The sequence below is a fragment of the Cebus imitator genome, unplaced genomic scaffold (genome assembly GCF_001604975.1).
Source record: "Cebus imitator isolate Cc_AM_T3 unplaced genomic scaffold, Cebus_imitator-1.0 Scaffold85, whole genome shotgun sequence".
Taxonomy (NCBI): domain Eukaryota; kingdom Metazoa; phylum Chordata; class Mammalia; order Primates; family Cebidae; genus Cebus; species Cebus imitator.
Window position 1 is genome coordinate 2,809,845 of NW_016107400.1, and position 25,626 is coordinate 2,835,470.

General features: G+C 45.0%; 1 protein-coding gene across 1 annotated transcript in view; it reads left to right on the top strand.

Annotated features, from left to right (window-relative positions):
• VPS35L (VPS35 endosomal protein sorting factor like) overlaps positions 1-25,626 on the top strand; it is a 140,599-nt gene that overhangs the window by 22,126 nt on the left and 92,847 nt on the right. Inside the window, exons 6-9 of the mRNA XM_017534287.2 lie at positions 601-744; positions 3,148-3,276; positions 14,416-14,500; positions 24,681-24,740. Coding sequence (XP_017389776.2) covers positions 601-744; positions 3,148-3,276; positions 14,416-14,500; positions 24,681-24,740 — 418 coding nt within the window. The remainder of the gene's footprint in view (positions 1-600; positions 745-3,147; positions 3,277-14,415; positions 14,501-24,680; positions 24,741-25,626) is intronic.

The following is a 25,626-nucleotide window of genomic DNA, read 5'->3' on the forward strand; positions in this document are numbered from 1 at the left end:
AGTACTAGAGCAGAGGCCCCCTTAAAATGGGAGAAGGATTCTGAAATAGACGGCCACAGAGGGCAGCAGTAGCCAGATGTATCACCCTGCCCTGTGGCTGGCCTGTGGCCTGGGGGCCTTTCCTTTATCCCTCCACCAGTCCCTGCTGATGGCAAAACTGTGCTGACAGATGCTGGAAGGAGGCACAGCTAGTCCTGTTTGCTCAAAGAGAGGACTTTGAAGCCCTAGTGTTTCCACCCTTGGGTAGACAGTGAGATGGTTGTTTTGTTAGCAGAAGAGCACAATTCTATGCTGTGAGTATGAGCCTAAGAGGGCCTTTTGTTCATAGAAAACAATTAAATGACAGATTTTTGGCGTCCTTATCTGGACTGCCTTTCTTTAGGAATGAACAGATGATACACAGCAAAGTTTGTAAATTTCGAATGCAGCGGTTAACCTCTTTGAGGCTGGCCCACTGGGCTCCCAGGGGCAGCATCTGAGTGGGAAATGTTGTGATGAAACTCCGGTTACGTAAGGAAGTTGGTTTCAAATTCTGGGATAGTTTTCTGTAATGGAATCATTCCCTAGTGTCTTTATTCACGATGAAGTGTAGAGTGAAAGATGCCTCCGTTGGGGGTATTGGTGCTTGAGAAAAGCCACCTGTGTGATGTAAATTCATTCTGTTTAGGCAGAGCCGGGACTGCCGCATTCGCAATGTCAGAGAAGGTCCGGACCCGGCTGGAGGAGCTGGATGACTTTGAGGAGGTGAGCAAGTCATTTGTGGAGTGCAGGGAGTGGGAGAGCTTTTCATTCCTCCTGCCAAGTGAGATCAACTTCGGTGGCTGCCTTTTGATTAATTCCCAGTCTGCGGATTGTGCTCGGTCTTCCTGAGGCAATGACTCCATCCAGGGAAGGATGCCAGCTGTGCAGTTGGCCGAGCTCACAGAAGCCTGACGTCTGCTTTTCCAAAGGCCTCTTTTCTCATTGTGATGCCTGAGCAAGGCTGGGTTGCCTGGGGACAGTGTCTACTGGTAAAAACCAACTGCAAGGCTGGGCGCGGTGGCTCATGCCTATAATCCCAGCACTTTGGGAGGCCAAGGTGGGCGGATCACCTGAGGTCAGGAGTTCGAGACCAGCCTGGCTAACATGGTGAAACCCCAACTCTACTAAAAATACAAAAATTAGCCAGGCATGGGGGTGGATGCCTATAATCCCAGCTATTCAGGAGGCCGAGACAGGAGAATTGCTTGAACCTGGGAGACAGAGGTTATAGTGAGCTGAGATCATGCCACTGCACTCCAGCCTGGGCGAAAGAGCGAGACTTTGTCTAAAAAAACAAAAAAAACAACAAAAAACCCAAACTGCGGTCACCTCCCTGAGAAGCAGCCTTGTGTAGGACAAAGACCTTTCTTTGTAACATGCTGCTTGGGCTGGCTGGATATGGCCCATAGGAATCTTTTAATTGGCCTGTATGTACTTTGAAAAAAATGTGAGTCTTTTGCCAACACTTAAACATTAGTAAATGTAACCAACAGATACAGATGTCTTGAACAAAATCTTGGCTGGGCGCAGTGGTTCACACCTGTAATCCCAGCACTTTGGGAGGCCAAGGCGAGCAGATTGCCTGAGGTCAGGAGTTCGAGGCCTGGCCAACGTGGTGAAACCCTGTCTCTAGTAAAAAAAAATGCAAAAATTAGCTAGGTGTGGTGGTGGGCGCCTGTAATCCCAGCCACTTGGGAGGCTGACGCAGGAGAATTGCTTGAACCCAAGAGATCGAGGTTGCAGGTCACTCTTGTCGCTCAGGCTGGAGTGCAGTGGTGTGATCTCAGCTCACTGCAACCTCTGCCTCCCAGATTTAAGCAGTTCTCCTGCCTCAGACTCTCGAGTAGCTGGGATTATAGGCACACACTACCGCGCCCAGCTAATTTTTGTATTTTTAGGAGAGACAGGGTTTCACCATGTTGGCCAGGCTGGTCTCGAACTCCTGACCTCAAGTGATCCACCTGCCTTGGCTTCCCAATCTGCTGGAATTACAAACGCGAGCCACTGTGCCCAGCCAACTCATTTCTTTAGTAAAGAGTTTTTCACTTTGGATTGTAGGAAATATAAACATTTGGTTCCTGGTCTCGTCATGTGTGTTTGCATGACCTTCACTCCTGTGAGTTTTGTGAAGAGCCTCTTAACAATAGCCCAGGGTTAGGGAGCATCTACTCTGCACCAGGGACTGTGCCAAGTCTTTACCTACATGGTCATTTCATCCCCGTGATTGTCTTTTGCTCAGCTGCTAAGGGTTTCTGCTATAGTTTTCTTTCTGTCCTGATTGCTGTCCCTGGTCTAGTTAACACCCCTCACATTCCACAGTGCCTAGTTAACACCTGTACTCCACTGAGAGTTTGTCTCGAGTATCATTCCTCCAGGAAGCCATTCCTGAATCGCTCCACCACAGTTTACAGCCCATTTCTTTGTTACCATATTTCTTCCATTCTGAGATGTACGATTTCTCTCACATTTGAACATCTCTGAAATTGGAGTATATGTTCCTCAGTTGATTCCTGTCAGTGATCAGCACATTTTTATTGGTAGCCCATGAAACAGTTGTGCTTTTTCCAATGGGCACCTCGGGTACAGTGAACTATGGTATGTGTCCCTATAGAATTGTGTTTTCTCCTGAGCATTTATCTCAGTTTGAGTTAATATCTGTAGTATCTTAAGCTCCATTAGTGCTGAAATACCCTGTCATGTCTTATTGCTTGGGCGTCTTGAGCAAAAATGTCTTTGTATTTTGAGCATCTAGTCCCATGCCCAGCACACAGGAGGCCCACAGTTGGTTGAATGAGGTATGTCCTGTTACCTCTGTTCACAGATGAGGCTCTGAGCGGAAAGTCACTCACCCGGGGTTACACAGCTACTCAGTGACGGAACTGGGAGGCGGCTTAGGTCTGACTTGCTTCCAAGGCCAGCCTGTCAACCCACAACACTCTGCCCATCTGAGTCAGAAAACTCAAAGAACCGCTTTGATTGCAAGTTGCAAGGGAAAGCTGTCAATCCTGGTGGGGATGTGAGGAAAATGTAGAGACCAAAGCCCAACCAATACCTAGTATTCTTCAGAGGGGTGACAGTCGAGATGTTTTTCCTGCTGTGCCTTCACCTTCTGCCTTCTCCCCACAGGGTTCCCAGAAGGAGCTGTTGAACTTGACTCAGCAGGATTACGTGAACCGCATAGAGGAGCTCAATCAGTCATTGAAGGACGCCTGGGCCTCCGACCAGAAAGTGAAGGCTCTAAAAATTGTCATCCAGGTTAGATCTAGTGACCCCCCTCTGCCCCCACCTGGAATTTCCTATGTAAAATTCCACTGTGGAGACTTAGAGTTTTCAGGGGCATGCCTGCAGGGTCTTATCCTTGTTCTTTCCATGCGTTCATTTTCATATACTTCTTGTGAAAAGCCATGATTATGAATCTGTGTTTTTATGAGATGGCTAATCCCAGGGTCACATGTACAGCTGCACAGGTTGTACACTGCACAACTCCAGGAAGCATTCTTCATCCTAGATTACAGAATAGATGATACCCCATGTGTTGTACAGTACATCAATCATGGTGTAACTCCTGACACATTTATAATTTGCACACACTAAAGATTGAGAAGCTTTCTTTCGGGTTGCCTTGACTGCATTGGTTTGGTATCTTCGGAATTAATGATGTGTGTCCCTGATAAATGCATTTTTCAGACATATTCTGCATGCTGTGTGACAAGGAGATATATACAGCCTTGGGAGAAGTGCATACATTGAATCTTCTCTGTTGATCAATTTGTTAAGCCAGTGACAATTGTTGAACCACAAGAACAAGTACTATGTGGAAAATAGCTTCTATTTCTTGGCCCTGAAGATCCTACTATCTCAGCAAAATGTACTCAGAAGCACATTAGGAAAGGAATAATGTATTAAGTTGTCATTTTTAGAGCAGAGTTAACAAAGGATTTCTGTACTGCCATTTTAGTTCAAAAGGACAGATCCATTCTCATTCCATGTTATGATAATGCGACATTTGTTTTCTCACCTGTTCTTTTGAAAGGCTGGAGAGTCCAGGAATCTTCACACTGGACACTTGAAGTCTTTTAAGATGACTCCTTATATAGTAGAGGTGATTTCTTTGGTGTTTCATGATGGGAGGCCAACGCCAACCCGTTTTTCTTCAATCACTGTTGTTAGTTTACAGAGTAAACAGTCCCGAAGGCCAGGCCTCTCATCCTGGAAGCCCGTGGTGAGGGTTACTTGCTGAGTGCCTTGAGTGAGAGACTATCTGAACTAAAAAGTGCTTCTTCACAATATTTGCATTGGCAGTATCTCTTCATAGATTACTGTACTTTAGAACTGTGTCTTCTAAGAGGTTTACATCTGGGGGAGATTTGATTTATGTCTTTGCAAACAAAATAATCATAAGTGTGTTTGATCAACTCCACATCTGGCTGATAGTAACAATTCTACAATGTGTTAAGGACTGCCTTCTTTATCCAAAAGATATAGTCAGGGCTGGGCACAGTGGCTCATATCTGTAATCCCAGCATGTTGGGAGGCTGAGGCAGCTGGATCGCTTGAGCCCAGGAGCTTGAGACCAGCCTGACCAACATGGTGAAACCCCATCTCTATTAAAAATACAAAAATTAGCTGGGTGTGGTGGCAGGTGCTTGTAGTCCTACCTACTTGGGAGACTTAAACCTGGAAGGCATTTTTATACCTCCCCAGATTCCCCAAGCCTGTTTGTAATCAAACCCCACTGCCATACCCAACCCCAGAAAACCACGAGTCTGTTTTCTGACTCTTCTGCCCTTGACATTCATATACATGGGATTATTCAGTGGATAATCTTTTGCATCTGGCTTCTCTCACATAGTATCATGTGCCTTTTTAATTGATACATAATAATTCTGTGTATTTTTGGGGTACACAGTGATATTTTGATACATGTATCCAGTGTGTAATGATCAAATCCAAATAATTAGCATATTCATCACCTCAAATGTCTCTGATTTCTGTGTGTTGGGAACATTCAAAATCTTCTCCTCTAGCTATTTGAAAATATACAATAAGCTAGGCCTGGTGGCACACGCCTGTAGTCCTAGTTAGTGGGAGGCTGAGGCATGAGAATTGCTTGAACCTGGGAGGTGGAGGTTGCAGGGAGCCGAGATTGCACCACTGCACTCCAGCCTGAGCGACAGAGCGAGACTGTGTCTCAAAAAAAAAAAATAAAAATAAATTGTGAACTATAGTCAGTCTAGTGACTAGAACACTAGAACTTACTCCTACTATGTAGCTGTAATTTTGCGCCCATTAACCAACCTCTCTGTGCTCCCCTTGCCCCTACCCTTCCCAGCCTCTAGTAATTACAGTTCTACTCTCTACTTTTATGAGCTCAGCTTTCATAGCTCCCACATGTGAGTGAGAACATGCAGTATTTATCTTTCTGTGCCTGTTTAACATGATGTCTTCCAGGCTCATTCGTGTTGCTGTGAATGATGTAGTTTCATTTTTTATGGCTAAATAATGTTCCTCTGTGTGTGTATATACCTGTGTGTGTGTATCATGTTTTCTTTATTAATCCATTTAAGTACATTTAGATTGATTCTCTATCTTAGCTGTTGTGAATAGTGCTACAATAAACATGGTACTGCATGTTTGTATTCTTTCATATACTGATTTCCCTTTCTTTAGATGATAACCTAGTTGTGAGATTGCTACATCATATGGTAGTTCTACTTTTAGTTTTTTGAGAAATTTCCATACTGTTTTCTAGAATTGTTACACTAATTTATATTCCTACCCACAGTGAATAGGAGTTCCCTTTTTGGCCTGGTGCGGTGGTCCACTCCTGTAGTCTCAGCATTTTAGAAGGCCAAGGAGGGGGTATCACCTGAGGTCAGGAGTTCGAGACCAGCCTGGTCAACATGGTGAAACCCTGTCTCTACTAAGAATACAAAAATTAGCTGGGCGTGGTGGCAGGTGCCTGTAATCCCAAGTACTTGGGAGGTTGAGGCAGGGGAATCTCTCGAACCCAGGAGGTGGAGGTTGCAGTGAGCTGAGATTGCACCATTGCTCTCCAGCATGTGTGACAGGAGCAAAGCTCTGTCTCAAAAAAAAAAAAAAAAAAAAAAAGTTTCTTTTTCTTTGCATTCTCACCAGGATTTTTTTGTTTCTGTTTTCAGAGGTGAGGTTGCCCAGGCTGGAGTGCAGTAGTTAATCCCAGACGTGATCATACTGCATTACAGCCAGCCTAGAAATCCCAGACTCAGGTGATCCTCCCACCTCAGCCTCCCAAGTAACTGGGACTACAGACACATACCACCATGCCCAGCCTATTTTTGTCTTTTTGATAGTAGCCATTTTCATGTGGTTTTCATTTGATGATGATTTCCCTGATGATGAGCGATGTTGAACATTTTTTTCACATATTTGTTGGCTAATTTGTATAACATCTTTGAGAAATGTCTCTCCAGCTCATTTGTCCAGTTTTTAATTGGATTCTTTTTTTTTTTTTTTCTGAGATGGAGTCTTGCTCTGTCGCCTAGGCTAGAGTGCAGTGGTGCAATCTTGGCTGACTGCAACCTCTGCCTCCCGGGTTCAAGCGATTCTCCTGCTTCAGCTTCCTGAGTAGCTGGGATCACAGCTGTGTGCCACCAGGCCCGGCTAATTTTCGTATTTTTAGTGGAGATGGGGTTTCACCATGTTGGTTGGGCTGGTCTCGAACTCCTGAGCTCAGGTGATCCACCTGCCTCGGCCTCCCAGAGTGCTGGGACTACAGGTGTGAGCTACCATGCCCGGCCTTGGATTACTTTCTTCAGCATAATATGTTTGAGGTTCATCCACATCATATTATGTGTGGGTACTTTGTTCCTTTTTCCTGCTGACTTGTATTCTAATGTGTGATTATCTTAAGTCGATGGGCATTTGGGTTGTTCCCACTCTCCGGCTGTTATGAATAATGCTGCTATGCACATTTGCATACAGTTATTTGTGTAGGCTTATGTTTTTATTACTCTTAGGTAAAATTTTAGGAATGGAATTGCTGGGTCATATGGTTAGGTTTAACTTGTTGAGAAACTGCCAAACTGTTTTCCAAATGGCTGCAGCATTTACATGAGGGTTCTAATTCCTTCACATTTTCTCTGACACTGAGCATTGTCCATCTTTTTTTCTGTTTTCTTTTTGTTTTTTTGAGACAGGGTCTCACTCCGTCACCCACACTGGAGTGCCACGTGCCACGATCATAGCTCACTGCAGCCTCAAACTCTAGCCTCAAGTGATCCTCCCAACTCAGCCTCCTGAGTAGCTGGGAGTACCGTGCCCAGTTTCATTTTTAAAGATGTTTTTTTGTAGAGACAGGGTTATGCTGTGTTGCTCAGTATGGTCTTGAACTCCTGGCTTCAAGTGAACTTCCCACGTCAGTCCCCCAAAGTGCTGGGATTACAGGCCTGAGCCATTACACCTGGCCTGTCATTTTTATTATAACCATCCTGTCATCCTATTGGATTTGAAGTGGTATGGTTTTAATTTGCATATTCCTAACACTAATGTTCAGCATCTTTGTACATGCTATTGGCCATTTGTGTATGTACAGTGAAATGTCTCTTCAAGGCCTTCCCATTTAAAAATTGTGTGATTTGGTTGAGTTGTAACAATTTTTTGTTGTTGTTGTTGGGAGGCAGGGTCTTGCTCTGTGACTTTAGATGGAGTGCAGTGGTGCCATCACAGCTCACTGTAGCCTTGACCTCCTGGGCTCTAGTGATCCTCCCACCTCAGCCTCCCTAGTAGCTAGGACTACAGGCATGTGCTGCCACACCCAGCTAATTTTTAAATTTTTTTGTAGAGACAGAGGGTTTCAATTTGTTGCCCGGGCTGGTCTCGAACTCCTGTTCTCAAGCCATCCTTTGATCTTGGCCTCCTAAAGTGCTAGGATTATAGGCATGAGCCAATGCACCTGGCCAGTTATATAACAGTTTTTTAAATATGTTTTTGATACTATTTCTTTGTCAAGTATGTGATCTCCTAGTCTGTGGCTTATCTTTTTGTTTTCACAATTGTGTCTTTGAAGTGCAGAAGTTTTTATTTAATTAATTAAGTTTTCTGAGACAGAGTTTCACTCTCCTTGCCCAGGCTGGAGTGCAGTGGCATGATATCAGCTCACTGCAACCTCTGCTTCTTGGGTTCAAGCAGTTTTCTTGCCTCAGCTTCCCAAGTAGCCGGGATTACAGGTGCCCACCACCGTGCCCAGTTAATATGTGTATTTTTAGTAGAGATGGGGTTTCACCATGTTGACCAGGCTGGTCTTGAACTCCTGACCTCAAATGATCTGCACAGCTTGGCCTCCCAGAATGCTAGGATTACAGACATGAGCCACAGCACCTAGCCAGAAGTTTTCAGTTTTAGCTTCCTTCATCAATTTTCTCATTTTAGCTTATGCTTTTGTAGTTGTATCTAAGAACTCTTTGCCTAGCTCAAGGTCATGAAGATTTTTTTCCCTTTGTTTTCTTCTAGAAGTTTTATAATTTTAGCACTTACATTTAGGTCAGTGGTTCATTTTGAATTACTTTTTATATGTGCTATAAGGTAAGGATCTAAGTTTTTTATTTTATTTTATTTATTTTATTTATTTTTTTCCAGAGGTTGGTAATTTCTTTAATGATTTTTTTTCTTAAATAAAATTAACATCCATTTTACCCTACATACAGTAGGGTAAAAAATAAAATGTATAAAAACTCCTTTGCACTCCCCTCATTTAGTTCTACTCCACAGAATTAACAGTGGTTAATATTTTCTTGTTTATCCTTACGGAATTCCATTTATTGGTAAGAATGGTGTCATATAAAACTCGTTAGCCAGGTGCAATGGCTCCTGCTTGTAATCACAGCATTTCTGGAGGCCAAGGTAGGAAGATTGCTTGAGGGCAGGAGTTCAAGACCAGCCTCGGCAATGCAGAGACCCCATCTCATATGTTTTTTCTTATGCTTTCTCTAGGACATTTCTTTATTATATTTCTTCCTCTTTTTATGGAACCATTGACTTATCTGCTTATGTGTCATGTCAAATTCAAATGAGAGTGATAGACTCTCTTGTATTGTGGGGCACCTGTTTAACTTAAACTTTGCCCAGAGAGTGTCCATGAGGGATTTGCTGACTAATCTTGTCTTGGGATACTGTTTCTGTTTTGCATTTTCCCTTTTGCTTTTTACTTCCTGTTCATCTTCCATCTCCTTTTCGATTTCCTCGTCTTTTTCTTGCTCTCTCTTTCCGCCAGCTTCTCCTCCTCCCTCTCTTGATTTCTGCTTTCCCTTTTGTTCATCTTCACTGTAATTTCCATTTGATTGTTCAGGATTTTGATCCCAAGACATAGCTGGTTGTTTCTGTATAAGATCTTTATTCTTGGGCATGGCGGTGGCAGCGACCTCACGGGATCTCTGACTTCTTTCTGGGTGGCGGCGGTCGCGGTGGCTGCTGCTCTGAGGGGCGACACCTGAGCGCGCGCCTAAGTATTTTATTTTTTGCATGTGGAGCTACAGTTGTCTCAGCAACATTTGTTGAAAAGACTATTGTATTAGTCCATTCTTGAATTACTATAAAGAACTACCTGAGAATGGGTGATTTAAGAAGAAAAGAAGTATAACTGACTCAGTTCTGCAGGCTGTATAGGAAGCATGGCTGGGGAGGCCTCAGGAAACTTTAAATCATGGCAGAAGGCGAAGGAGAAGCGGGTACAGAGAGAGACAGAGAGACAGAGAGAGAAAAAATTGGGAGAGAACACATGCTTTCAAACAACCAGATCTCATGAGAACTCTATCATGAGAATAGCAAGGGGAAGCCTTCCCCCATGGTTCAGTTATCTCCCACGAGGCCTCTTCTCCCACACTGGGGATTACAAGTCGACATGAGAGTTGGATGGAGACACAAAGCCAAACCCTGTTAACTATCTTTTTCCCTACTGAGATCTTGGCACTTTTGTTAAAAATCAGTTGACTACTGGCAGCAAACTCAAGACTACTTAAAAAACAAAATCAACTGTCATAAATGTAAGGGTTTATTTCTGGCTTCTCACTGTTATTCTCTTGATCCGTAAGTCAATCCTTATGCTAGTTCTACATTGTCTCTTTTTTTTTTTTTGAGACAGTCTCACTCTGTTTCCCAGGCCGGAGTGCAGTGGCGCGATCTCTGCTCACTGCAACCTCAGCCTCCCAGGTTCAAGTGATTCTCCTGCCTCAGCCTCCCCAGTAGCTGGCATTACAGATGTGTGCCACCGTATGTGGCTATTTTTTGTATTTTAATAGAGATGGGGTTTCACCGTGTTGGCCAGGCTGGTCTCAAACTCCTAACCTCAAGTGATCCACCCACCTCAGCCTCCCGAAGTGCTGGAATTACAGGCGTGAGCCGCTGCGCCTGACCAGTTTCACATTGTCTTGATTTCTATAGCATTATAGTAAGTTTGAAACTGGATAGTATAGTCTTTTTTTTTTTTTTTTTTTTTTTTTTTAAAAAAATTTTTTTTTTTTTTTTTTTTTTTTTTTTAAAAACAGGTTCTTGCTCTGTCTTCCAGGCTAGAGGGTACAGTGGTACCATCTCACCTCGGCTCACTGAAACCTTAACTTCCCAGGTTCAAGCAATTGTCCTGCCCCAGCCTCCTGAGTAGCTTGAGATTGCAGGCGCCCGCCACCATGCCCGGCTGATTTTTATATTTTTAGTAGAGACGGGGTTTTACCATGTTGCCCAGGCTGGTCTCAGTTCAAACTCCTGACCTTGGCCACCTTGGCTGATCCACCCACTTCGGCCCCCTAAAGTGCTGGGATTACAGGCATGAGCCACCGTGCCCAGCGTGGGTCATATAAGTCTTTTAACTTTATTCTTTTTTAAAAAATTATTTTCACTGTTCTGGGTTCTTTCCATTTTGTATGAATTTTAGGATCAGCTTGTCAATTTTTACAAAATTAAAAAAAAAAAACCTTCTGGGATTCAGACAGGGATTGCATTGAGTCTGAAATCATCTTCTGGTGCATAAATTTTGCCAACTGTTGATGAGCATCTGGCTCTTTTCTTCTTTCACTCAGTGGGCGATGTCGTACTTGGTCATGTCCATGTAAAGCGTTTTTGTAGATAAGAACCTATACCTAAGAGTGGAACTGTCCTGTACCTCTTCAACTTTTCCAGATAATGCTAAGTTATTTTCCATAGTAGCTGGTGCCAACATACACTTGTAGTAGCATGTGGGTATGTGAGAGTCTGTGCTATTCAATGTTCTACCACCATTTGGTATGAGTAGATTTTCTATTTTAATTTTTCTAGTCATATTTTCTTGTGGTTTTAATTTGCAGTTCCTCGCTTACTAATAAAATGAGCATCTTTTCATGCACTTAGAGGCTGTTGGGGTTTCCTTATTTGTAAAATGCCCTTTGTTGATTTCGTATGCCCGTTTTTCCATTTTGTTATCTGTATTTTTTGTATTGAGTTTTTGGATTTTTAAAACGTATTCTGGATTGTAATGGTCTACTTCCTTCCTTCCCACTCAGCCACAGGTCATCTTTGAATGTATGCATTTGTTCTGGCTATTCTATTTTTTCTAACCTTTTTTTTTTTTTTTTGAGACAGGTTCTTGCTCTGTCTCACATGCTGGAGTACAGTGGGGTGGTCTTGGTTCACTGCAACCTCTGCTTTGTTTGCTCAAGTGATTTTCCCACCTCTGCCTCCTGAGTAGTTAGGGCTTCAGGTACATACCATCATGCCAGGATAATTTTTGTATTTTTTGTAGAAACTGAGGTCTCACCACATAGCCGAGGCTGGTCTCAAACTCCTGGGGTCAAGCAATCTTCCTGCCTCAGCTTTCCAAAGTGCTGGGATTACAGGCGTGAGCCACCATGCTCAGCTGGGATTTGTATTTTTAATGCATACCTGGGGTACCTGATTCTTAGACAAATTTAGGAAGTGGCACCAAAGCTTTAAAAACTGTGACATCTTCAAAACAGTAATTTAAAAAGTACCTTCAATTCATAAGATCATTATAGCTTTAACTTTGAATTAAAAACAAGATCTTGTTCCTGTTTTCCTTTATAAAATATATGTCCTATGAAACCAGCTTGGGAGAAAATCAATGCACAGATGTTTGGGAAGCCCCAGCTGTGTTTAATTTGAAATCTTCTGTTTAAAATCTCTCTCTCTCACCTCACCAGTAGGCAGTAACTCATCTCTGAAAGACCGTGCAACCCCAGCTCTGGGTAGAACTCAGAGATGTCACATCCCTGGAACCGAGAACTGTGTATTGTAAACAGTCTCTAAGATTTGGAGTTGTTAGTTTTTTCCAGCCTTGAAATCTCATGGGGCAGTTGTTTAAGTTGGAACTCTCACAAAGGGCATACGAAAATCACAAAGTAAGGCATCAGGAAATGGAATTCTACATACATCCAATTGCCATGTTTGGTGTCAGCACTATTGTTTTTACAGCTTACATTCCTGCCCCCACCTCCCCCCATAACATCTGGGCTGTAAGAGGATGTTTCGCAAATCAGATACGTTGTTTACTTTTAGGGGTGTAATGCTATGGAGAAGCTTGGTGACTCTAACAATGTAGATATTGGGTAACAACACCAAACTGAAAACACGTGTCAAGCTATCTTTTGACATGGTGAACATTCTCGCTATTCTCTGCATGTTGGAATTGCTTATTAAATAATCCTTTCTAAATGTCTGAACATCTTTTTTTATTTTTAAGTGACTTTTTTTATGAGAGTCAACCATGGGGTGATGAAATGTAGCAAAGTTATTTAATTCCTTATGCTGACTTTTGAATTTATAAAGACTTCAGGGCATGGCATTAAATTTAGTTCTTCAAAATAGAAAGAGTTTTTCTGTTTCTGATGATAAAAGATGACTTAATCTAGGGTGTTTGGGGCCACATTGTGTGACTTTGGTCTTCTATTAAGAGTCCTGAGGCTGGGTGCAGTGACTAACTTTGGGAGGCCGAGGCGGGCAGATCACGAGGTCAGGAGTTTGAGACCAGCCTGACCAATACGGTGAAACCCCATCTCAACTAAAAATACAAAAATTAGCTGGGCATGGTGATGTGTACTTGTAATCCCAGCTACTTTGGAGGCTGAGGCAGGGGAATCACTTGAACCTGGGAGGTGGAGGTTGCAGTCAGCCAAGATCGTGCCATTGCACTCCAGCCTGGGCAATAGAGTGAGACTCTATCTGGGGAGGGGGAGGAAGAGTCCCGAACACTCAATAGCAGATGAGTGCCCCCCGCAAAAAAAAAAGAGTTACAAACACGTTAGCCAGGTGCAGTGGCTCATACCTGTATTTCCAGCACTCTAGGGGGCCAACGTGGGATGATTTATTGAGGTTAGGAGTTCAAGAGCAGCCTGAGCAACATAGTGAGAACCTGCCTCTAAAAAAAAAAAAAAAAAAAAAAAAAATTAGCCAGCCATGGTGGTACATGCCTGTAGTTCCAGCTGCTCAGGAGACTGAGGTGGGAGGATTGCGTGGGCCCAGGAGTTCATGGCTGCAGTGTGCTGTGATTGCACCAGTGCACTCCAGTCTGAGTAACAGAGCAAGACTTTATCACTAATAAAATAATAGTAACATTTTAAAAAATTAAACGAAGAGTCCTGAACATGGCTGCAACCCTTTGGCCTGAATGAGATTGTAGAATTCAGCAATTCCCTGCAAAGCTGAAATGTTCTCAGCATGGAAGGTCATATTTCCAGAGTAACATGTATTCATTGAACTTATTATGTTCCTTTTAGGGGGGAGTTTAGGAGTGAGCATAAATAATCAGTGTGAGTTTTTGAAGCCTTGGGGATTTACTTATGGGGTAATTTCTTAGAAAAGAATGTTTAAGGATCCTGATCACCCTGAAATAAACAGAAGAAGCCAGCCTGCAAAGCAGTCGAGCAAAGATGGGGTCACAGACGAGGACTCTGAGGGAGAGACATGTCATTCAATTCTCTCAGTGGCTTTGAGTGCTTCCTGCTTCAGTATACAAGCAAGATCCTTTTGGATAAGGCTTTCCTAGAACAAGGTGATAGTGTATTTCCTTAAGAGGCTATGTTATGGTCTGGGTGCAGTGGCTCATGCTTGTAATCCCAGCACTTTGGGAGGCTGAGGTGGGAGGATTGCTTGAGGTTGGGAGTTTAAGGCCAGCCTGGGCAACTTAGCAAGATCCTGTCTCTAAAAAAAAAAAAAAGAAGGAAAAAAAGAGACTGTTGTGAGCAGAGTCCAGCTCCCTTTGTCAGAAGCATAGTGGTTTAGCCTGTCGTTCGGTGCTCAGTGCCTAGCACAGGCCTTGGCACTCAGTAAGTACCTCAGTTTGTTTATAGAAACCATTAATTTTTCAGGCCTGGAGAGTCCTTACCCATACGAGCCATGCCGGAGTGAATTTTCCCTTCTTTTCTCTTTTTTTAGTGTTCAAAGCTTCTTTCAGACACCAGTGTTATTCAGTTCTACCCAAGCAAATTTGTGCTTATCACCGACATACTTGACACATTTGGTAAGTACCTGTCATATGCATCTTAGATCTAGGAAATGTGTTTGTTTTGTCAAGAACTGGGTGGTAGAGTTTCTGTAAATTAGGCTCTGCTGTGGTTTAAGTTACTGGGTAAGTCAAGAGAGAGACCAAACCATCCTCCTCATGCCCATTAATAAGTGTGCTATTTTTGAAACATTCTAAAAGTTGATTTTTTCTTCTTTTTTTTTTTTTTTTTTTTTTTTTTTTTTTTTTTTTTTTTTTTTTTTTTTGAGTCAGGGTCTTGCTCTGTCATCCAGACTGGAGGGCAGTGACACAGTCACACTGCAGTCTCGAACTCCTGGCCTTAGCCATCTTCCTGCCTCAGCCTCCTGAGTAGCTGGGTCTATAGGCTTGTGCCACCATGCCCAGCTCTTTTTTTTGGTAGAAACAGAGTCTGGCGATATTGCCCAGGCTGGTTTCAGACTCCTAGCCCCAACTGATCTTTCTGCCTTGGCCTCCCAAAGGGCTGGGATAACAGGCATGAGCCACTGTGCCTGGCCTATTTTTCTTAATCTTTTGATAGACTAGTAAAGTGAATTAGTGAAGCAGGGCAGGCTGAGGCCACTAAGCAGCATGGGTCCCTTGCCATCTCCCGGGCACCTGAAACTGAATCTGGCATCTGTTCCCAGCCCTTTCCCTTTTCCCAATGAGTTTCTGTCTCTGCGAATCGCACCACTATGTACCCAGTTGCCTGAGCTGAGAATATGAGCATCTTCCCCCACGTGCCCATGTCCAGTCACCCAGTTCTTTGGTTCAGCCTCCTACAGCTCTTCCCAGCATGTCCATTTTTCTCTTTCTTCACTGTTTTTTTTTTTTTTTAATTTTTGGAGTCAAAGTCTGTGTCGCTCAGGCTGGAGTGCAGTGGCATGATGCTGGCTCACTGCAACCTCCGCCTCCGGGGTTCAAGTGATTCTCCTGCCTCAGCCTCCCGAGTAGCTGGGATTACAGGTGTGCGCCACCACGCCTGGCTAATTTATGTATTTTTAGTAGAGACAATGTTTCACCATGTTGACCAGGCTGGTCTCAAACTCCTGACCTCAAGTGATCTGCCTGCCTTGGCCTCCCTAGGTGCTCGGATGACAGGCATGAGCCACTGTGCCCAGCCTCATTGTTAAACTTTAATCCCAGCCACAGTCCTCTCCCATCTGGATGCCTTCTTGTGTCACCTCACAGGTGGAGTGATCTTTTGGAGCCAGGTAGAAAGGTATAGACCAAAAAGAATAACCTGGAGGATCGGGGGGCCCCTTTGCTGCTTGGCAGTGGTTAGTTAAGCCAGAACATTGTGCCGTTAGCAGGTTGCTCAAACCACACAGGTCTCTAAGCTGTGTATGATTTGCCCCACAGCGAGGACCCCACCAGAACTAGGAAATAGGGTGCCGTCTGGGAGCTGAACACGTGGAATATCAGAACAGAGACATTCACTGTCTTACCAAGGAGAGACCAGTGGGCTCCCAACCCAGCAAGTCTTATCTGTAACCCATTGAAAGATATAATGTGTCAGAAAGCCAACTGTCAATCTGAGAAACCCATTCATTTCTGTGCATCCCAGTCCTGTCCAAGAGACTGGAGACCTAAGTGTGCTAGCTAAAACAAGTGATAGGAAAGCTAACTAGCCTTGGAAAAGGGGGTATTTATTGGCTTATGCTGAAAAGTCCAGGAGGTGCATCTGGATCCAGGAACCCAAACAGTGCCTTTAAGACCTTGCCTTTGGGCCTGGCATGGTGAGTCACACTTGTAACCCCAACTCTTGGCTGAGCATGGTGGCTCACACCTGTAATCCCAGCACTTTGGGAGGCCGAGGTGGGCGGATCACGAGGTCAAGAGATCAAGACCATCCTGGCCAACATGGTGAAACCCGTCTGTACCTGTAGTCCCAGCTACTCGGGAGGTTGAGGCAGGAGAATTGCTTGAACCTGGGAGGTGGAGGTTGCAATGAGCTGAGATTGTGCCACTGTGCTCCAGCCTGGCGATAGAGAGAAACTCTGTCTCAAAAATCAATCAATCAATCAGTAAGTAACCCCATCTCTTTGGGAGGCTGAGGCAGGTGGATCATCTCAAGTCAGGAGTTCAAGACCATTCTGGCCAATATGGTGAAACCCCTTCACTACTAAAAATACAAAGATTAGCTGGGCGTTGTGGCATGCACTTGTAGTCCCAGCTACTTGGGAGCCTGAGGCAGGAGAATCGCTTGAACCCAGGAGGTGGAGGTTGCAGTGAGCCAACCACACACGCCACTGCACTCCAGCCTAGGCGATGAACCAGACTCCATCTCAAAAAACAACAACAAAAAAAGACCTTGCCCTTGGGTTGGGTGCATTCTCGAGCTTCACAAGGTGTCCTCAGCTTTTGCTGGCTTTACTGCTAGTGGTCCCAGGGCATGGAAAGAGCTGCTTTCTTCAGGCATTCCCGCAGGAGTTTCAGAATCCCATCTCATTGGCCTGGCTTGGATCACATGTCAGTCCTTGAGCCAGCTGTGGTATCTGGGGGATGAAGTGCACTGATTATCTAGGCCTGGGTCACCCCAAAACTAAAAAGAGTGATGCAGCTAGGAGAAGAAAGGGAGTGGATGCTACCTGGACAAAAATAAGAGATGTCCCAGCTGACAGATGGGCCCTGATGGGTTCAGATGGCCCAGAGTGGTGGTGTCATGTTCTCTGTAGGCCACTAGGGAGGTGTCAGCAAATGGAAGGGACAAAAATCCTTGCCTTGGCCGGGCATGGTGGTTCACGCCTGTAATCCTAGCACTTTGGGAGGCTGAGGCAGGTGTATCATTTGAGGTCATTAGTTCGAGACCAGACTAGCTAACCTAGCGAAACCCCATCTGTACTAAAAATATAAAAATCAGCCAGGTGTGGTGGTGTGCACCTGTAATCCAGCTAATAGGGAAGCTGAGGCAGGAGAATCACTTTAACCCAGGAGGTGGAGGTTGCAGTGAGCCGAGATCACGCCACTATACTCCAGCCTGGGCCACTGAGCTGATATTTCGTCTCAAAAAAAGGAAAAATTCTTGCCTTTATGGTGCTTATGTTTCCATAAAAGAGAATTTACAGAACAATTACATCAACCCAATTATATGTTAGACAATGATTCATGCTATGGAGAAAACCAAATAGTCGGGTCAGGGGATGAAGAGGAATGGAGGGGATTAGGTAAGGTGGTGAGGGTGCAGTTTTAAGTAAGATGCTCAGAGGAGGCCGCCCTGAGAGGTTACCTGAGCAGGTGCTTGAAGGCCGTGAGAGGTGAGAGGTGAGCCATGTGAGTCTGTGGGGCAGAGGCCAGGGGCAGAAGAGGCCAAGGAATGGCTTGTGCAGAGATCCTGGGGTGGGAGCATTGGGAGCATGCCAGGCTGGCCTGAGAACCAAGGAGGCCAAGAGGGAGGCAGTGGGACGAGCCAGGGAGAGGGGCAGAAGCTGACATGACCAGAGATCGCTGTGGCGTTTGGGGCCACTGGAAGGACTTAGGCTTTGACTCTGACTCTGAGGGCAGGAGGGGCCACCAGAGGGCGTTGAGCAGAGGAAGGAGGTGATCCCATGTGGAATTTAACAGGCTCTGTGTTGAGACTAGACTGTCGGGTCGGGGTGGAGCCCCAGGCCAGTGGCTGCACTTCCGGTGAGAAGGCAGGGGTGGCGTGGCGCCAGGAAGGTGGTGGAGATGGTGAGAAGCTACCCAGGATGGATGAGGGCTTTAGATTCTCAGGATAGATGTCAAATCATACACCAGTGGTCTTTGACGTGTCCATGCACACGGCTTACCTTTAGGGGGTGAGGCACTCACTGGTGGGGAGGGGCTGGGGGCTGTGTCTGGCTCCCCTAGCAGCCTTATTTCTCCTGTGAATTAACCTCTTAGCTTTCTGATTCCCTTTCTAGCCTCTCCTAAGTTTCTTTCACATGAGTCAGCTTCTCTGAGCGAGATTAGCCCTGGGACACTGATTAGGTCTATCCTGCCAGGCTGACCAGACCCAGTCAGCTTACTCACCTTGCAAGAGCTCCGGCCAGCAGCGCCCCAGCCCCGTCCTGGACTCGCCGGGCTGTAGTACAGATGCCTGCCATCCTTGTGTCCTGGAAAGTAGCTGGGCTGGGAGTTGGGAGCAGCAGTGCTAAACCTTCAACAGATGATGACCTCGGGCAGACTGTTCAGGTGCTTTGCAGATATTAAGTCCCACAGTCTGCATAACAGCTCTGTGAGGTGGGTTGTTATCCTCATTTTATAGATGAGGAACCTGAGGCATGGGGAAGGAAAGTAGCGTGCCCAGGGTCGCTGGCAAAGTGAATTGCAGAGCTGGGACTCAGCTAGCTCTCTGCAGTCAAAGCACCTACTTTATGTCTTTTTATACATTGCTCATGGGGGAATGCGTATACTTTTTTTTTTTTTTTTGAGGCAGGGTCTCATTTAATTGCCCAGGCCAGAGTGCAGTGGTGTGATCATGGCTCACTGCAACCTGATTTCCTGGATCTCCTGAGATCCTTTTGTCTCATCTCCCAAGTAACTGGGACCACAGATGTATGCCACCATGCCCAGTTAATTTTTTTTTTTTTTCTAGCTGTGGGATCTCAGTGTGTTGCTCAGGCTGGTCTCAAACTCTGGGAATCAAGCCAAACTCCCACCTTGGCCTCCCAAAGTGCTGGGATTATGGGCGTGAGTCACTGTACTCAGCCTAAATGTGTATATGTTTAACCCAACAGTTTTACCTCTGGGAACTTATCCCATTTGGAATAGCAAACTATAAGAAGCAACTCCAGTGGCCAATAGGGAGCTTGCTAAATAAATTATGGTGTGTCTGTATAGCGGAGTGCTAGTGGCTCTGTGAAATGAGGATGGGCTTTGTGTACCCACAGGGAAAGATCTCTGGAGGAGGTATTATTAAGTGGAGGAGTCAGGATTTAGGGCAGCTATGGAATGTGTCACCTTTTATGTATGAGGGGAAGAAAAGGCTGGGCATGGTGGCTCACACCTGTAATCCCAGCACTTTGGGAGGCCAAGGTGGGCAGATCACTTTGAGCTCAGGAATTTAAGACCAATTCGTAACATGGCAAAACCCTGTCTCTACTAAAAATACAAAAATTAGCCAGGTGAGGTGGTCTGTAATCCCAGCTATTCGGGAGGTTAAGGTGGGAGAATCACTTGAACCTGGGAGGCAGAGGTTGCAGTAAACCGAGTTCAAGCCACTGCACTCCAATCGGGATGATAAAGCAAGACTCTGTCTCAAAAAACAACAACAACAACAAAAAAAAAAACGGAGAAAAAAGAAGGAAAGGGCCGGGCATGGTGGCTCATACCTGTAGTCCTGTAATCCTAGTACTTTGGAAGGAGGGTGAGGCAGGAGCATCACTTGAGGCCAGGAGTTCAAGATCATCCTGGGCAACATAGCAAGACCCCATCACTACAAAAAAATCAGAAAAATAGCTGGATGTGGTGGTATGAGCCTGTAGTCCCAGCTACTCAGGAGACTGAGGCAGGCAGATTCCTTGAGCCCAGAAGTTTGAGACTGCAATGAGCTGTGATCATACCACTTCACCCTAGCTAAATTGAGACCCTGTCTCAAAAAGAAAAAAAGAGTAAAAATCAGAATACATGTTCGTATTCACTTGTGTTTCTCTGAGGAGAGATTAGAAGGATACCCAAGAAACTGATAGAAGTGGTTTCTCTCAGAGGGTGTGCAGGGCAGTGAGGTGGATGGGATGGGCCAGGAGAGAAACTGCACTCAGTGCCTTCTGCAGCCGTTTTTGAATTTTGACCCATGGGAATGTTTCACCTATTCAAAACCAAACATTCACACAAAGTAGCTGCTTTCAGCACTTCCGAAGGTCTTCGTCCTTCCTCTCCACTTCAGAATGGTGTTCCCAGGGTGCTGTTGTTTTATTGTGAATAATATTCCTCAGGGCTGTGCAGGCTGCCTGCATGGACAGGCGCTCAGAGACTCTTTGTTAAGGTTTGGGGCTAATGAGCGTTCACTTTGTAAAAAAGGAGTGAAATCCTGTCTTGCTTGATGGAAATGTGGAGTCCCGAGCTCCGTTTTTCTGCACATGAGCATTACTCTGCTCTAAAAGAAGATGCATGACAGTACAGGGACAGGTGTTTCGTGGTTGTTGGCATCGTTGACAAGAGGGTCAGAGCATCTTGCTGTGCCAGGAATGCAGGCTAGGGCCCCAGCATCCAGAGACTGGCATGTACAGTGTGAAGATGTGTGCCTGGCTTCAGCTGGGATTTCACTAGAGGCATTGGGCACAGAGGTGAGCTTCTGGCTTCAATTCCTGCTCCTTTCCTTTCAGGGTTGTGTGAACTTGAGCCTCAGTTTCTCCACCTGTAGAATGGGGCTATCATAGACCCTGCCTCCAAGAGTTTCTGGAGAGGATTAAATGAGAGGATTCATAGGAAGTGTAATGCCTCTCCTCTTGTAAGAGCTTGCTGTCAGGATTAGAGTAAACAACTTTGAATAGTGCTTAGACAAAGTAGGTGCTCAGAAAATGCTAGCTGTTACCACTGTTACTATTTATCTATTTTAGTGTCTTTGATTTATAAGAAAGCAAATCAAGATAGGAAATAAATCTAGGATCAGGTGTTATTTCTCAGAGTAGTTGTCTACTAGCTTAACAATAGACAAGTAGCTTTTTTCAGTCAAAAATAATTTTGTAGTTAAAGGCTTCCTAAGATATGACAGTGAGGCCCCAAATGGTGACTCATATCTGTAATCCCAGCACTTTGGGAAGCCAGGGCAGAAGGATTGCTTGAGCCCAGGAGTTTGAGACCAGCCTGAGCAACATGATGAGACCTTGTCTCTATAAAAAATTTAAAAGTTAGCCAGGCATGGTGGTGCGTGCCTTTGGTCCCAGCTACTCGGGAGGTTGAGGTGGGAGGATCCCCTGAGCCCGGGAAGTTGAGGCTGCAGTGAGCTGTGATTGCACCTCTGCGCTCCAGCCTTGGCGACAGAGCAAAACTCTGTCTCTAAAAAAAAAATAAAGTAAAAAAGAATATGAAGATAAAATACAATTTTTTAAAAAAACAGTTTTTAGAGGGATGACAACTTTTGTGTAGGCAATAAAGGTGTTTTGTGCTAGATTCATTCTGTGCACCATGGGAGGTGGGCAGTTACGCAGCTGCCCAATGTGGTTTGTTGTGTGGTGGTCCGAGGTAACACTGCATGCATCCCTAATGCCAGCGTTCTGGGGTTATCACAGGGGAGGCCTCTCTCTGCATGAGGTGTGGCTGCTGTAGGGAACCCATAGCCCCTGGTAAGGAAAGCGCATTCTGCCAGGAGGAAAAAGGCAGGTGGCTTGGAGAACTGGGGCTTTCTCTTGAGGCCTTCCAGGGGCTTCTAAATGGAGCCAGTGGTTTGGAGCAGTGCTTCTCATACTTGGCTGCTCATTGAAATCACCTGGGGAGCTTTACAAACACCCCCAAAGTCCCAGCTGCATCCATACCATTCATATGAGGACCTCTGAGGATGGACACAAACATCCACATATTTTCAAGAGTCCCAGGTGCTTGGAGTCCGCAGCCCAGTTTGAGAAGCACTGGCTCAGAGGGAAGAGGCTTGTTGCTGTTTCTTGTTGCAAGGGGAGGCTTGTTGCTGTTTCTGTAGATTCCAGAGGCAAGGCAAGTTTTAGCTCAAAGACCCACTGGTGTCTGCCTAAATTACTGGTTCTCACACTTTAATGTGTGTAAGGAATTCCTCGCAGGTTATTCAAAATCCATATTCCTCGTCTTCATCCTCCAAACTATTCTTTTTCTTTTTAGGAGGCAGTGTTTTACTCTATTGCCCCAGGCTGGCTGGGATGCATTGGTACAATCATAGCTGCTGCTTCTTTTTTTTTTTTTTTTTTTTTAATGTAGTCTTGCTCTGTTGCTCTGTAGCCAGGCTGGAGTGCAGTGGCACTGTCTCGGCTCACTGCAACCTCCGCCTCCCGGGTGATTCTCCTGCCTCAGCCTCCTGAGCAGCTGGGACTACAGGTGCACGCCACCACCCCCAGCTAATGTTTGTATTTTTAATAGAGACGGAGTTTCACCCATGTTGGCCAGGATGGTCTTGATCTCTTGACCTCGTGATACACCGGCCTTGGCCTCCCAAAGTGCTGGTATTATAGGCGTGAGCCACCACACCCAGCCCACAATCATAGCTTCTATCTCTGCCTCTCAGGTGGCTGGGACTACAGGTGTGCACTACCGTGCCTGGCTATAAAGTATTCTTTTCCAGTAGCTATAAGGTGGGAATCTGCATTTTCAGCAAGTGCCTTCAGGCAATTTTAATGTAGCTGGTCCAAGGCCAGGCATGGTGGCCCACACTTATAATCCCAGCACTTTGGGAGGCTAAAGCAGGCAGATCACTTGAGCCCAGGAGTTCAAAACAAGCCTGGGCTGGAAACATAGGGAAATCCCATCTCTACAAAAAAATAATTAGCCAAGCATGCTAGCGTATGCCTCTAGTCCCAGCTACATAGGAGCCTGAGATGGGGGGATTGCTTGAGCCCAGGAGGTGGAGGCTGTAGTGAGCTCTGATCATGCCACTGCATTGCAGCCTGGTGACAGAGTGAGAGCCTGTCTAAATGAATGAATGAATGAATGAATGTGCGTAGGTAGGTATGTAGGTAGGTGGTCCACACTAGGAGAAGCACCTGGGTGGTACGTCTTCACTTGGCTGGCTTCCTTCACTTAATCCTAACATTGTGTCTTCTCTTGATATCATTTGATCCCACGTTCTTTGACCTGAAATGATCCTTGTATTTTCCTGTCTCCGTTTCCATGTATGGACAAGGAGTGTTGTTCTTTACTGCCCTGAATAATGGGGTTATGAGAAAAAAAAAAAGGAAATATTTTCACATTGAAGGTGACTTAGGAGAGCTTAGAAAATGAGTAAGAACTATAGTTTTTACCTGGCATATCGATAACATTTTCCAAAACACATGCACAGAATAAATAAAACTTGTGCTACCAGTTTAGGAGTTTAGGCTGTGCACCTGTTTGTGTAAAAAGTTTTACTGGAACACAGCCACATCCATTTGTTTACGCATTGTCTGTGGCCACGTCTGTGCTACAGTGGCCAAGATGAGTCATCAAGAAAGTGACCTGTGACCTGCAAAACCTCAAGTATGTTCACCCATCCAACAAATACTGAGTACCCACTGTGTGCCAGAAACTGATCAGTACTGAGAATATGTCAGTGAACAAAACAAGCACAAATCTCTGCCCGTGTGGAGCTTGCATTCTAGTTGAATTTCAAATTCTGATGGTCCTGGGCACCAGGTATGTCACATAAAAGAGTAAAAGCACACTGATGATGAGATACGGTGGGGGGTGGTGGAGACTGTGGCAAACTGGGTGGGACAGCTACTAATTTGCTCTAGCTGTGTGTTACCCTATAGAGATATGGCCACAGTTTTGGCATATTTTATGTGAAGAAGGAGGAAATACGCACGTGGGTTCTCCCAGATTACAGAGTGTTTTATTTTTTGAGACAGGGTCTTGCTCTCTCACCCAGGTTGGAGGGCAGTGAGTGATCATGGCTCACTGCAGCCTTGAACTCCTGGGCTCAAGCAATCCTCCCACCTCAGCCTCCCAAGTAGCTGAAACTACAGGTGTACACTGCCATGCCTAGCTAATTTTTAAATTTTTTTGTACATACCTGGTCTTACAATGTTGCCCAGGCTAATCTTGAATTCGTGGGCTCAAGCAGTCCTGCCTCAGCAGCCTCCCAAAGTGGTAGGATCACAGGTGTGAGTCACTATGCCTGGCCTCTCCCAGTTTTTTCTTGTTGGTAACCAATTCAAAAAATGTTACAGCACTTTGTGGGCTGTTGTGGTGTGGCCACACACAACTGGTCACAGGCTGGACTCGGCCCACGGGCTGCCCATTTTCGCCTCTGGCCTAGCATAGAATGCGGACCATAGTCTGGGTACTGGAGATACCTGAGGCTCGTTTAGACACCAAAGGGCAAAACCATCACTTTCCTGCCTTTCAAAGAAAGTAAAAATCTACTTGAAAAACTAAAAACAAAAACAAAAACAAAAGAAACATGGGTTAAAATCTGTCCCACCAGGTGGCAGCATACCATCACAAGTTAAAGCCTGTCTGGGCGATGATACTTTTGGGCCCCTAATTAACAAACATTTATTTAGTGTTTGCTCCCTAAAGAGTGCGAAACTAACACCATCTGTCCTTTTCCTCCCAGGAAAGCTTGTGTACGAGCGCATCTTCTCCATGTGTGTGGATAACCGCAGTGTCTTACCAGGTAATGTCACAGCTGTTCCTGGGGTGTCATTCTGCCCTGGAGTCAGGACTAGAAAGTTTTTTATTGAGTTAGGATTCATTTTGGCTTGATCAAGTTTTTAATTTTGGGTGTTTTAAAGTAAAAGAAACGCCTTTGAAGATTTCTAGTCATCTCAGTCTTCTAAAAACATTAGAAGGTTTCTAAATGACCTGTCTGGGAATCCAGGCAAGTAATTTGAATCTGCAAGAATAAAAAGGCATTACAGTTAGATTCAGTTGAACTTTCACACCAACTTATTTCCCCCTGCTGCTTGACTTTAATCTTTTTCCTATGTATCTTTCTCTCCTAAGAAGCAAACCGCTTGGGGGGGGGAAAAAAAAACAACTTTATGTATATGAATGACATATGTATATGAATGAACAGTGTCAAATAGATCAATAGTAATTGATGCCTTGAATTCACAGCCTATACCCAAGTGATTTTGCATTAAATTGACAGTCAATCCATTTTAAATTCCTGGGAGGTTATAATGGGACAAGTGGATGATGAGTTTCTTCTGTCATATAAATTGTAAGAACGATGTGTCTGGCAATGCAGGACTCTGAGCTGCATCGTCCTTTCCCTTTATCTTCTTAACTTCCAAGCACTGCTATGAGGAAACGTTCTCATCTGTCAAAGCCAGAGCAACCAGCTTGCTCCATTGCGGCTCCATGTCCCTCTCCTCCTGTAGTGGGACTCCCTAGGAGGTGAATAGAAAGTGTTTGTGGCAGTAACCTATAGCGTGACCTATATTCTTCCTTCCTTCCTTTATTCCTGCCTCCCTCCCCTTCTCCTTCCTTTTTCTTTTCTTCTCCCTCCTCCTCTCCCACCCTCACCTTTTCCGTCTCCCTCTGCTTCTTCTCTGTCC